The following is a 14,566-nucleotide window of genomic DNA, read 5'->3' as shown; positions in this document are numbered from 1 at the left end:
TTTTTTTTGGGGGGGGTTGCAAGGCAAATGGGGTTAAATGGCTTGCCCAAGGCCACACAGCTAGGTAATTATTGTCTGAGGGCGGATTTGAACGCAGGTCCTCCTGACTCCAGGGCCAGTGCTCTATCCACTGAGCTACCAAGCCACCCTTTATCATATTTATTTTTGAGTAGGGTGTATGCCTCCAATTAGATGTGAACTCTTTGAGAGCAGGAGCTATTTAATTTTTCCATCTTTGTCACCTTATGCAATTCCTTGAATACACTGAGCTGTTAGTCTGTTGAACTGCGCTGACTGTTAGATAATGTTGGTACCTGTTTTGATCTCTGAAGAACCTTACCCTTTTTATCTATAGAAGTTTCTATCACTATGTCTGATATCCTGTTTCTGAGTTGGTTAATGAAAGGGCAAGGAAGACTCAATTTTTTTTTTTTTTTTTTGCAAGGCAAATGGGGTTAAATGGCTTGCCCAAGGCCACACAGCTAGGTAATTATTAAGTGTCTGAGGGCGAATTTGAACTCAGGTCCTCCTGACTCCAGGGCCGGTGCTTTATCCACTGCGCCACCTAGCTGCCCCTAGACTCAATTTTTTAAAAGAGAGTCTTCAAAGTATGTAACCTTTGTTAAAGGCTTAAAAAAAGGTTAAATACTGGTACTTCCCCATCAGCACATATTTATCCTCTCAAAAAGTCCTAAGTGATTACTGAGGTAGATTTTGCCCTTAGTGAAACCATCCTGTCTTCTCACCAATAGGCTTTAAGTATTTAGTGACCTGAATGATTATTACAGATCTGATAAGCTTTCTGGATTTGGAAATAAGACTATCATCTAATAGGTCCCAGATCCCCCTTTAAAACTCTCCTCTGCCACAGGGGCAATTTTGGCAATCATCATACATGGCGTAATGGCCTTTTGTAATAACAGGCTCATTCTTAGGGCAACAGGGGAACAAAATACATTTATTTACCATCCCTTCTTAGTAGTTTATCTAACTCTATTATGCTGACTTGATCTAAGGACCTAACTTCCTTGAATCTCCTTGCTATTCTTTGAGTAACACTTTCCCTCTCCTAACTGGGCCTTTTCACTGGTTGTCCTGCACACCTGGAACTCTCTCCCTTCACGTATATATTTCCCAGCTCCTTCAATTCTCAGCTAAAGTCCTGCCTTCTAAAAGAAACCCTTCCTAATCCCCCTCACAGCTGCCTTCCCTCTGTCCTGTATGTATCTTGTCAGTATATAATTGGTGATATGTTGTCTTTCTCATGAAATTTGATGTAAAAACTGGCTTTTTTACTTTTCTTTAGATCCCTAGCACAGGTTTTTTATTTTGTTTTGTTTTTTGGGAAAGCCCAGGACTTTTATTTTACAAGGCTGCAAAGTTCACAGTTTAAACTTTTTCCTAGAAAGGCAATAAGCTTCTTGAGGACAGGCTGAATAACAAATATCTAGGTGAGAATGCTAGAGAGAGAGAGAGAGAGAGAGAGAGAGAGAGAGAGAGAGAGAGAGAGAAAGTCATAAGAGATGGCAGGGCTTATATTCAAGGAGTGAGTCCAGCCACATGGAGCTGAAGGCATAATTCTCCTACAGTTGGGAGCATATGGTTCTTGCTTTACAGGGAGGGAGGGGGAGGGGGGGGAGAGAGAGAGAGAGAGAGAGACAAAGTGCTTTACTACAGAAAATCTTGTTTAAATATATTTCCATAATAGTTGGACAAGAGTGTGCTTGGGGAGTGGTTTAGCACCCAGCTCCAGGTATTTTCCAATATGTATGCCACAGGGTGACCCTCCAAGGAATGACTAAGACAGCACTCACTGCACATGAATGGCATTCTACCCACTAGTCTTTCCTGTCCCAAAGGGTGTGACCTTCAAGTCCAATATGGTCACTTCACCCCAGCACAGTTTTTGGCACAAGACTGGTATGTGTTGACTTGTCTTATTCATTTGAAGAACAATTTGTCTTATGTCTATCATTCTTTGATCTAGTCATTTGTACTTGCCAGGGTCCAGGGTGAGAGTGGGATTTCCCCAATCATCATCCTTGGTATAGACCAAGTTAAAGTATTCAGTCTCTTTCTAGTTCCAGAACACTGGTCCTTGCACCAAAATCGAGTGGCCCCACATTTCTCTACTTCACTTCCTTCCTCCTTCTGACATAATTAAAAGGATGTTTACTGGTGGTTTGTAAGTCCCTTGCAGGGTGATTTCCAGGTTCTTTTTTTGGTTTACCTCATTTACATAAAAGACATAAAACTAACCCTAAATGCATTGATGTCCAGGCTTCGGTCCATGTACTTCTTCTTCTCATATTTATCTCTGATAAATCCTTCTACAGCCCTGCAAGCAGTTGATTAAGGCTGAAGTAAACAAGGATGGTCAACTCTAGTTTAAAAAGACTACTAGAACTGAGAAAAGTAGATGTAAAAACAAACAATATCAATGAGTCACTTTCTTGTTTTTCCTTTTCCGAACAAGTTCTCATTCCCTCTTCATTCTCAAAGGAGACTTTCTCTCTACCTGGTTTCCCCACATTTCCTTGTGGTATCTCATGCTCAGCTTCTTGGAACAAACTTCCCATCCTTTGCCCACCATCCATTCAAATCTATTGGCATCTCATTTTCCATGATTCTTTTGAATAGCTACAGTAAATAGTCTGCCATTGAAATTTGCCTCCATTAAAGCCTGAGTCTGATGCTTTATCATGTAAAAAGCTCTTGAAGGCAGTGCCACTGAAGCACAACCCCTGGCAGGTCCACTCACACCAAAAAAACTTTGAACTCTAGGTCTGTACAACACAGCCTCCTGGGTTAGTGAGAGAGAGAGACTCATATTCAGAGTGATGGCTACAGGGACTGCATTGTCTCTGCTCTACCAACTTATAAAATCAAGGCAGACTAGAGGTGGAATCTGAGTTGGTAGATGGCTCCCCCACACAAAGAGAATACTGAGACCAGTAGGAGACTAGGTTTGCTGGCTAAAGGAAGAAGGAAAAATCTAAAGTATTCTTTAAGAGCAAGTGGTAAATACAGCATATGCTCTGTTTTATAATACTCAGTGCTCTCCACTGCCTCCAACCCCGCCCCCCAGACAAGTAAACTAGCCAAAAGTTCTAATTTTGTCATAGATAGGGTGGAACGGATGAGCTAAAATGATTGCATATAAAAGCATTTTGGACTGTATGGATAGAAATAGAAATTAGCAAACTAATTTTTCTTTTTATGGTCTTATAAATTTATCAAAGGTCAGAAATGATTCCATGTGGGAGAATTCACACTGAACCCACTACAATTCTGACTAGAATAATTTGGATTAGACATGAACACCTGGATAGAGTTCTTCCCTTAGTAGACATGTGAACCTTCTGATTTCAGGGAGGGAGGTCTGTGTCGAGTTTTAATTGCCTTGAATGATCCCTATATAGCTGTTCCAAATTCAATGTTTCTGGTCCTATACAGTAATGCTGAATCACCAGCCTCCACAGTGCAGGGAGTTCCAGGTCAGAAAGGATACGGGTCTGTCTGAGGTCGCCGGAAGTTTTCAGGTAGGTAGGTCTCATACAGTCGGTTGGCTTTCCCATTACCCATCTCTTGCATGCACTGCAATTCAAAGAGAACACTAAAACTTAATGTTCCTCAGAAGGGATGACATTTAATAGGGTTTCTATCTCACTGAGGAGTCCAGTTAAAAAAGCAGCTATCTCTATACATTGTAGTGTCCCTAGGAAAAGATGAGACTGGAATTCTATATCAGTAATAGTCTATAGAAACACTTAGCCTGAAAAAACCACCTCTTTGGTGCTAAGGTACTGACACTTCAGACCAAAAGGAGATGGAAAACAGTTGTTACACACCTCTGGGGAAGTAGGGTTTAAAGGAAGTCTATAGTTAAAGTCCCAGCTCTGTGGCTAGAGTGTAGCAGCAAGGTATACTGTCACTCTAGGACTCTGGATCACTTCCCAGGAAGAGAAGCAGCTGGTCTGCAGGGAAAAAACAGGCAACTGCCTAATGAAAATGGTCTTTGTAAATATATGAAGCTTTACATAAGTATTTAACAGTCAAAAAACATATTGTTTATCCATGGAGAGAAAGCCAGAAAAAAGTATAAGGTGTAGCCCCTAGCTTTGGCACTGATGCAGTTGCCCAAATTATCCCAAGAGACTAGGGAGAAAGTCAGAGAGGTCTTTAGAACTAGAAGGGACCTTAGAGACAATCTAGTTCAGGTTCCTCATTTTACAGAGAAAATTGAGACCAGCAAGAGACTAGGTTCACTGGCTAAAGACCAGTTTGGCTAAGCTTGGAAAGTCTCATCACCAGATGGCATACTTTTTGGCCACTGTAATTCTTGACAACCATCTCCTATCTTATCTAGGACAGCACAACACTAATAACAACTTAGTTTCTTTATTGCCTCCAACAGGGAGTGTTCCCAAATGAAGGGCTGCTTTCTGGTCTCTGGGTTCACTTAACATCTTTAGCAACCCACCCTCCTGGGAAAGAATGTTTACCAGTTTTCATGTTTGTGGTAGCTGTGCTAACTGGAACCTGTGTCCATTACCTGAATCTGCTCTTGTGTCCACTGGTCTAGGTTGACTGACTTCACTCTGGAAATGTGCACACCGAGGTTCCTGTGAATTCCTGCACATCGGATACAGATGAATACACCAAGGTTCCAGGAGGCCCATCGTGGTCCTAGGAAGAGGGTCAGGGAAAGGGCTGGTTATTTATTCATTCATAGAGAGGGGATTCCAAAGAGAAGAACACCATAAAACTTCCATGTTCCCACTACAATAAAGACCAGAGTTCAATGGAGTATACCTTTTATTAGTTGCCTCAGACTACCAGAGGAGCACTAAAGAGGCTTTCTTTTTCCTATTATTTGACAATGTCAGAACCCAAACTCACAGGCTGTACTCCTTTAATTAAATGAGAAGGCAAAGACCAAGAGAGAAGGACAGCAAAGTAAAAGTCATCGTCTATTCAACCTATCTTTCTGAATCTGATAGCTGCTACCTGGTTACCAAATTCCCACCTTAAGGGGCTTTACAATTAATTGTTAAAAAAAACCCAGATCTCAGTTTTCCTACCAGTAAGAGGCATTTTTTGACAGCTAGGTGGCACAGTAGATAGAAAGCTAGGTCTGGAGTTAGGATATTCATCTTCCCAAGTTAAAAATCTAGGTTCAAACTCTTACTAGCTGTGTGACTCTCAGTAAATCACTTAACTCTATTTTACCTCAGTTTCCTCATCCATAAAATGAGCTTATAGAAGGAAATGGCAAACCACTCCAATACCTTTACCAAGAAAATTCCAAATGGGGTCACAAAGGGTCAGACATGACTGAAATGACTGAACAAAAGATATGCAACAGTAGACCAAAGCCCATAATGAAACTCAGGTTTTTATTTAGTCTTTTTTATCCTTCCCCAAAAAGGTCTAAAAACATGTTACAAGAGCTACCCTTAATAAGGCTGCCTTCCACTTGGGTTGGTGTCCCTGCCTGGCTAAGCTACAGAAACAAATTAGATTGGAAGCTGCCATATAATTCACAATCCTCCTTGAACACATTAAGATTCTCAGACATAGACTGCACACAGAAACTTGTAATACAGTCATTCCCCTCATTCCCCAGCAGTGGATTAAAGTGATACCTCTTAAATGCCCTGAATTACTAGCTACTTCCTCTCTGAAAAATCACAAAGATTTAAAACAGTAGACTTTGGCCAGAGAAACTATAGGAAATGCACATGTTCATTTCCCACTTCACCACACTCCACAAGGGTAATATAGGTACATAGTAAAATGGTATTATATTGAGGAAATGGACCAAAGAAAGAAGAGACACTGAGTGATTTTCCACAGCCCATTGTCTGATACTATCTCTCCCCGCAAAAAAATAGGTCTTGTGCTTGAAGCAGCAAAAGAGAAACTTTGCAGTTTTTAATTGCAGTGTTTAAACTCAAGTCTGTAATAAATGAGAATCTCCTTTATAGAAATAGTACTTTTAGGTGGTAGGTTGTCTATCAGATGTCCCCAAAAAGCAGAGTCTTCAAGTCCTCCTTACAACCCCTAGATGGGACTCATTCTACCTGAAGTCTCAACATAATTAATATAGAACCACAAGGTATTGAACCATAGATGTCAGAGTTGGAAACAAGATTTAAGATCATGTAGGGCAACTCTGTCCCCTAAGAAACTGAGTCTCAGAAGGTGAAATCAGAAGACAAGTTCTAATGTAGGCTCTGCTACTTATTACTGTGTGTTATTTTGGGCAAGGCCCCAAATCTCCAGAGATGCAATTTCTCTGTCAAAATGAGAGTAGGAGCAGGTGACCTCCATGATCCTCATAGTTAAGAAGTGGCAGAAGGGAAATTCAAAGCCCCATTTCATTCCAAGTTTCATTCACTGCAAAGTCTCCTATACCCTTCATGACACCAAATAACAGTCATACTCAAAATCTGTTTATAGACACATCTATGGCTTTACCAAAATACCCAACTACTTGAAATAAGTCCATAAGAACTTTCTCAATGGCTCACACACTCCAAATTACAAGCATTGTGAGGAGAAAAGAGCACACAGTACACAGGCAAGCAACACCTGGGTTAGAGCAAAAGAGAATTCTTGGAGAACTATGTGCTGTTTTCACACTGCTATTCTCACTTAGGAGCTGTAAAATTTAGGTTTCACAAACAGTCAAAAGACCACATTTCACATAAAAAGTCAGAAGCACTGAATCCTTGAGTACACATGGTTAGCAATTCCTGTCCCCAACATGAAAAGCAAAGCTGGATGCAAAAACATGAACGGCATGTCAGTCAGCCCTGAAATATCAATAATGACTCCAATGAGAAACCAACCAAAACCTCCCCACCCCAACCTCGTGTTCATCTATATAACTTTATACCATTTAGAGCAGTGGTAAACTATAATTCCTTTAGGGTAGTACCCTACACACAAGGTTTGCTATTCATTCATTCATCAAACATTACTATTATTTTCAGGACAGTCTTTTGCTACTGCTTTGTCATGCTTTGGAGGTGACTTTTATCTTATTTAAGCCAGAAAGGTTTTCAATTGGGGCCTTGCAGTCATATAACTGACCATTTCTCAGGGATGCAATTGACGTATTTTGTGCAATGGGCAAGAGGATGGACAAAATATCCTTTGAAGTCATTTCCAACCCCTAGATTCCATGTTCTGAACAGATATCTATGTTTTCTTCAACTAAAGAGATAGGTGAGCAGATTGGGTGGGTTGTGACTAGGCTAGGCCAAGTAGGTGGGCAGATTGCACTGTCCTGGAGTGTCATGGCTAAGTATATCTAGAGATGCTCAAACAGACTCAAGGAGTTTTGATTCTTTCTCCTCTCACACCCCATTAAGCAAAGAACATTTGCTACAAGTTCCTTTTTAAACTAATATTAGTCTAGGAAATCCTACTAGATGCCAAAGGTATCAACTTTCCCCTTTTCCTTACAACTGCCTTTTTCTGAGATAATGGAAATAAGCAGAGAGATATGGAAGTAAAATGACTAAAATTCTTGAAGACAAGTCAATTTAGTTCCTCTTGAGGAAAAAAATAGTCATTAGATAGAATATTAGATAGAAGTTTGCCTTATAAGGTTCACAAGAAAAGATAAAGGTATTATGGAAAATATTGGATATTTTATGTCATAGGATTTTAAGCAGTTTTCTTTTTTGTTATGTATTCTTTACAAGTTCTCACTTAGCTATAGTGCCCTCCTTCTCTATACCTTATTTACAAAACCCAAGAAAGTTTAGGATGTAAGGTGACTTCCTGAGCCCCAAGGAAAAGTGTGTGGATTCTGCAAATGCCAGAAGGTTTCTTAATTAGGTGAATCAGACAAAGAGGAGGTACACAATGAAGGAGAGTACAACCTAAAGACAACTAGAAATACTAAGGCACAAAGGAGGAGGCAGCTGCCTCAAGATGTGGGAAGCTTTTACAAAAGAAGAGAAATGAACCACATAAATAAACTATTAAGCAGAAGAAAGGAAGTATTTATATTCAGCACCTCTTCTGAGCCAAGCATTGAGTTTTAGTGAGATGATCTCTTCTGGTCCTCACACCAACTTTCATAAGTTATTATCCCCATTTTAAAGATGAGAAAATTGAGACAGCAGTTAAATATCTTACCCATGGTGACCCAGTTAGCAAGTGTCTGAGATTGAATTTGAGGTCTGAAAGAGAAATGGATGCTGGTGACTTAGCATAGCTCTGCCTCACTAAAATCCCAATTCATGTGTTTGTCATGGCATCACCTCCCTGATGTTATCTTCTTTGAGAACAAAACACAAACATCATCATATCTCTTTTTAAAAAAATTATATTTATTTAAGGCAATGGGGTTAAGTGACTTTTTAAATTTTATATCATCTCGAGGCGGCTAGGTGGCACAGTGGATAAAGCACCAGCCCTGGAGTCAGGAGTACCTGGGTTCGAATCCGGTCTTGGACACTTAATAATTACCTAGCTGTGTGGCCTTGGGCAATCCACTTAACCCCATTTGCCTTGCAAAAACCTAAAAAAAAAAATTTATATCATCTCTCTTAAAATATTATTAACATACAAGAAACAGATACATAAAACACTAACTTTTGCTCCTTTTTCTCCTCTCTATGGGGGGGGGACAATAGTGAAACCCTAGAAAACTCACTTCCCCTTTCTGGGCCTGTTTCTTCCTCTGTAAAATGGAGATATTTATATTCCCAACTACACATGCTCACTGTAACGATTAAATAAAATGACATAAACTCTGTACATTCCCAAAGTCGTCCTAAGGAAATCACTTTGCAAACTGACAAACATTGTGCAAATTTGAGTTGTTACTTGATGGACTAGACTGGGAACATAACTATCATTTATGAAGCTGTTTTTTTTGGTTTGGTTTGGTTTTTGTTTTTTAGGGTTTATTGCAAGGCAATGGGGTTAAGTGGCTTGCCCAAGGCCACACAGCTAGGTAATTATTAAGTGTCCGAGGTCGGATTCGAACTCAGGTCCTCCTGACTCCAGGGCCGGTGCTCTATCCACTGCGCCACCTAGCTACCCCTATGAGGTTGTTTCTGTGGGGAGTCATGTGATTGGAGATGGTCTCTATCTCTATCTCTTTCTCCCCTGACTTGCCTCAGAACTGTTGAGATGTACAATATTCACAGAAATAAGCTAAAATTAGCTTTGGGGAAGAAAAGCATTAAAGTAAAACCTCAACTAACTAAAGTGCTCAGGGACTACTGCTTTGGTTAACGACAGCTAGGTGGCGCAGTGGATAGAGCACCGGCCCTGGAGTCAGGAGTACCTGAGTTCGAATCCGACCTCGGACACTTAATAATTACCTAGCTGTGTGGCCTTGGGCAAGCCACTTAACCCCATTGCCTTGCAAAAAAACCTTAAAAAAAAACATAAAAGTAACCAAAAGGTCCCTACCTTTTAATAGAGGTTGGTGAAAATCTTTCTTAGGCATACTCATGCAATTTCTTGTCTTAGTAAAACAAAAGTAACTAAATCCTTCTTTATAACTGAGGTTTTGTTTTGTTAGGATCCTAAAACCTTCATTTTGAATATCATGGCATTGATGGACCATAGGATTTAGAGATGGGTCACAGAATTTAGTCCCATTCTCCCATTTTATAGATGAGGACACAGAGGTACAAAGAAGGAAAATGACTTGCCCAATGTCACAGTTGTAGTAACTGGCAAAGCTGGCATTGGAATACCACCACCACCACCACCACCACCACCACCACTACCAAGTCTTTCAGCTTTAAGCCCAATGTTTTTCCCATGACATTAATCTTTTTCATCAGCCCTCACTGCTTAAAAGAACAGGTGCAGTTGGATAATACATGGCAAAATGCACAATGTACAGCCCCAGGAGAGAGGGGTAACTTATGTTTAAAATGAAAATTATGGGATCATAGATTTAGGGCTTTAAGGGTTAAGCTTAGAAGTCATTTAGTCCAACACCATTTATATTTGATGAAAATGAGGCCCAGAGACGTTATTCACCCTACCACAGTCACACAGGCAATAAGTGGCAGGGAATTTGAGCTCAAGTCTTCTGATACCAGGTATTTGGCAGATTTACCATGTGTCAGTAGCTGTACCAAGCATTAACCCCTTATACCAAAGTTAGTTTTGCTTTTTAATCATATTCTCATTTCTCCTAGAAGCAGAATCTAAAGAAAAATATTTTAATAAATTCTGATCATTGAATGAGTTGTTATTATAAGCAAATCTGAGACATCCCAGAGGAGTACTGGAAGGGACCGTAGAACTATCTGATTTACTCATTTTACAAATTAGGAACCAGAGAGGGCTCGGAAAGGGTAAAGGGACTTGCTCAAGGTCATATGATTACTAAGAGGCAGACCCTGAGTATATGACCTTGGGAAAGTTCCATTTTCCTCTCTGGGCTTCATCAGTACAAACAGGTGTTTGACATGATTAGTGTTTTTCTTAGCTATAAACTATGGCAAATTTTTATTGCTCCACAGTAATTAAAATAAAAGTCCCCATATTTTAAGTCCTTTTTTTACTTTTAAATAAATTTTTAATAATTTACCTTGTGGATTTACATCACCTACATTTTCAGACATATTTCCCTAAACTCTATCCAAGAGACTAATGCCTTACAAAGAATAAAAAAAGAGGAAAAAAACAGAAAAATTAACTAACATATATTGTGCACTATATCCTACACCTTCAAAGAAGAGAGAAGAGGCATCTAATCTTGTGACCAAACTTAAATGTCACTCCTTAGCTCATACTTAAAAGAACTGTCTCTGCCCCTCACTCCCTTCTCTGAGGTTTTGCAATCCCTATTCCCACAAATGCAGTGCAGAGGCTACAAAGGCAAAGTGATTCCCAAAACATAATTGAATTTTTTTACTGATCTGAACCAAACTTTGGATTAAAAAACACCAATCTCTCAGGGTTCTTTGGATGCTCAGATCCTATGTTCTATCATCATGGATATGGATACACACACATACAACACACACACAGATAGATATCTATATGAAGATATCTTTCTCTACAATAAAATCTTAGTTAACTAAAATACAACTGAAATGATCCCTCTTTCAGCCTTTGTCCCCCCCCACCTTAACACCACTTTCAGAAGAGAAAGGCACATGGTGATAGCAAAGAAAACTAATTTTGTAATCTACCAAATAGATGTTCACTTAGAATTTATGCTGCAACAAACAAAAGAAATCAGATAACCAATTTACAGTGAGCCAGAAGGTGCTGACCAAAATTGAAATCATATTGAAAATACTGGTCCATAAGGATGCAGTTCATTCAGAAGCCTAAGGCAGGAAAAAAGAGGTGCATGCGTGTGTACATCTCTCCCCCTCCCTCCCTCTCTTCCTCTCCTTCTCCCCTTTCCCTTTCCCCTTCCCCTCCCCCGCTTTCTCTTCACACATGGTGTGTATTTTAATGTCTTCATCTCCATAACCTTTCAACACCCCTGGGGGCACTGGCTTGCATAGCTATAACAGGGCCTTCTGGGAAAGATGGACATGTATTTCTGGTCTGTGGGATTGCAGACATTTTCCCATGTGCATGGAAGGCCGGTTCACTCAGTTCTCTTTTTCCAAAATAATGGTAAACAAGAACCTTGTACTTCTGCAAATATTTTAAGGAACCATGAGGTCAAAAGACAAGCTTGCTCAATACTCCATCACTCACAGAGAACTCTGCAAGAACACTATTTCCATCCACCTTGCAAGACTGGACCGAAATTAAAATGAGATTGGAACCAAATTACTCAATAGACAAAACACCAGCTAAGATTTTAGAATCCTTAGGAAAGAAAAGCAAATTAATTCAGTGCCAAAAGTACATTAGACTCAAAGAATATAAGTTATCTTCAAGAAAGGCCCATTCATATATAAAAACCTTTTCTGTTTCAATGTAGAAGACAAGTCTGACAGACCTAGAAGAACCTGGGGAGAAGGGCAAAAGAGGAGCATAGAGAAAAAGTCAACCAAATAAAAGGAAGAACTTTCTTTATTCTGAATTTAACAAACACCAAATAAAATGAGCATTTCCATGGACAAGCAGACCAAAAGAGGAATGTGAAAACAAGGCTTAAACTGTGAATCTCCATAAATTCAACATGTGACCTTCAAAGTCATTCTACTTGTCTGTGTTTCCTTTTGTCTTTCTGACAATTAGAGCTGTCCAAATAGAGAATGGGCTACTTTCAGTGCTAGTTAGTATCTCATTAGTCTCAAGAGTTCTTCAAATTGGAGGCTAACTGACCACTCACTGGGTTTGGTTTATCAGGTAGGATTCTTACTCAGATATATGGTTTAGATGAAATAGCTACCATAGTCCTTCCCAATTCTGAGATTCTGCCAATTACAGGGTTCTCTGTGAAATTCCATGAATACAGGAATAAACTCAACAGTTGCACTAATTCCACTTCCAACTAATGTTGCACTACCTCAGCAGACAGCTGATTTCAGTTGTACAGAACTAATTATGGGGAAGCTTCTCCTTCATATTGATCTGATGTATGTCCACTGTCCTATAACTTCTACCCACTGGACCTACTTATTCTCAGAGAATAAATAAATGTTTTCCTTCTGTTCTCATATTAACTATTAATTGTGTATGATGGAAATAGAGTCATGGGCAAGACATTATTCTTCAACCAGGTTTCTATTCCAGGAAAAGACAGTCCTTGACTCCTCAGCACTTAATTTTGGAAGCCCTGGAATAGTACCCAGCCATAAGCATAGGTATTAGGGGGAAAATCTGTGAAACTTAACTTAGAAACTATGATACTTAATGTTTTCAAGAAATAAAATGTATAAGCCAAGTCATACTGTACAATGAAGCAGAGTGTGATCTATGAAATAAAGAGAACCTTACAGAGCATAACAATTGTAAAGAACAGAATGACTATGATCAAACAGAGAGAGGTAGGATTAGAAAAGGATTGAAAAATGAAAGACTGGACAAAACTTCTAGAAAGCAAGTTGAAAAAGAACTAGTAAGAGTTCCAGGACACAGATTCAGGAAATGCTCGGGGACAAAAACCTTCTAATTTAAGCTTGGTATATAGGGATAGGAATCAAAGTTGTACACAGCTCCTTCCCGGGCTTGAAACAATAACTTTCCTAAGAGCCATCAAACATTTAAGAGTCATCTCATTTACAGTGACTCCTATGTGTCTGGTCAGCATTTAATAGATAACCAAGTCACTCAATTCTAAATGTCTAATATTATTGGCTTGTTTCTGCCTTCACAGTGCCATTTAATTAGAATTTATTAAAAATAAAATCTAAACAACTACAAAATCATTAAGCCAGCCTAGTGGTTGGGGGAGGGGCAATTTACTTTCAGTAAAGACTGTTCAACACAAATGTAGCTTCCCTTGTATATGACAGGTCCAAAAGAAGCTACTATTAGATGAGATAATATAACTTAGGTTATCTCCCTCCTCTCTCTGCTAAAAGACAAAGCTAATTAGTATCCCCTTAGGTGGTATTTCTGATAACAAGGCCATGTGTACTATTACCAAGTCAACCAAGAAGTATTTACTGAGATCTATCATAAGGCTTGTACTATTTTACTCAGTTTCTCTTGTTAGCAATCTTGGGGGGGGGGGGCAGGTGCAGCTTAGAAAGAGGAATCCTTCCAGACAGTGAAGATGTCATCATGTCTTACAGTCCACTAGCAACATTTAGTACAATCAAGATAAAAACTGCAAGCCCTAGATTCCCAGTTTAATTCTTGGTTCCTCCTAAACCACAAAGAACCATATGATCTTAAAACCTGGAGAGGATATTTGGAGACTATCTACTCTAACCCAGATACAAGCAAGAATGCTCTCTTCAAACATAACCTTTTGGGGCCTTGGGCTGGACAAGCTGATGGAGACTACTCTTCCAGTACCCCCTCGATGATTACCATTAGCAGCCCCCTTCAGTCAACTAGCACTTCAGAAGGGCTTTGGGGCGAGCCCTGCACCTTTCACTTCTGGACAGCTCTCATGGGTTGATCAAGCTCAAATCTCTTTCCAGCAATTTCTCTCCATACATTTCCATCATTCAACTAGCATTAATTAAAGACCCACTAAGTTCCAGTCACAGTGCAAGGCACCAAGAAGAATCAATCTATACAGAATGAAATAATCCCGACTCAAAAGAAGTTAGCATTTCAAGGGGAAATAGCAGAAAAATAATTCCATGTGTAAGTATATGCCAAGTAATACAAGTATATGCCAAAGCCTCAAGTACAGAAAGCCTGTCCCACTCTCTTAATCAGCCCACCTCCCAAATCTTTCTAGAATGCTTAGACAATCCTTCTATGGCATGGTCCCCATGTCCTTTGGACATTTTTTTTAATGATTTCTAAAATATGGCACAGAGAATTGGATACAAAACTCCAGACTGGGTTTGACCAGGGTTTTGCTTTTTTTTCCTTTTTGCAAGGCAATGGGGTTAAGTGACTTGCCCAAGGCCACACAGCTAGGAAATTAAGTGTCTGAGGCCACATCTGAACTCGAATCCTCTTGACTCCAGGGCCAGTA

At 39.6% G+C, this 14,566-nt stretch overlaps 1 protein-coding gene across 3 annotated transcripts in view; it reads right to left on the bottom strand.

The window, feature by feature from the left end:
- Positions 1–14,566, bottom strand: part of SMAP2 (small ArfGAP2) — a 58,386-nt gene that overhangs the window by 14,974 nt on the left and 28,846 nt on the right. For all 3 annotated transcript variants that reach the window (XM_074217644.1, XM_074217643.1, XM_074217642.1), the window contains exons 2-4: positions 4,556–4,689; positions 3,512–3,597; positions 2,260–2,338 (exon numbers count right to left, since the gene is read on the bottom strand). In XM_074217644.1, the coding sequence (XP_074073745.1) occupies positions 2,260–2,338; positions 3,512–3,594 (162 nt within the window). In that variant the 5' untranslated portion in view covers positions 3,595–3,597; positions 4,556–4,689. The remainder of the gene's footprint in view (positions 1–2,259; positions 2,339–3,511; positions 3,598–4,555; positions 4,690–14,566) is intronic.

Source organism: Macrotis lagotis, chromosome 1 (genome assembly GCF_037893015.1).
Source record: "Macrotis lagotis isolate mMagLag1 chromosome 1, bilby.v1.9.chrom.fasta, whole genome shotgun sequence".
NCBI classification, from domain to species: Eukaryota; Metazoa; Chordata; class Mammalia; order Peramelemorphia; family Peramelidae; genus Macrotis; species Macrotis lagotis.
Note: the sequence above shows the minus strand (reverse complement) of the source record. Positions and strands in the feature narration are given on the sequence as shown.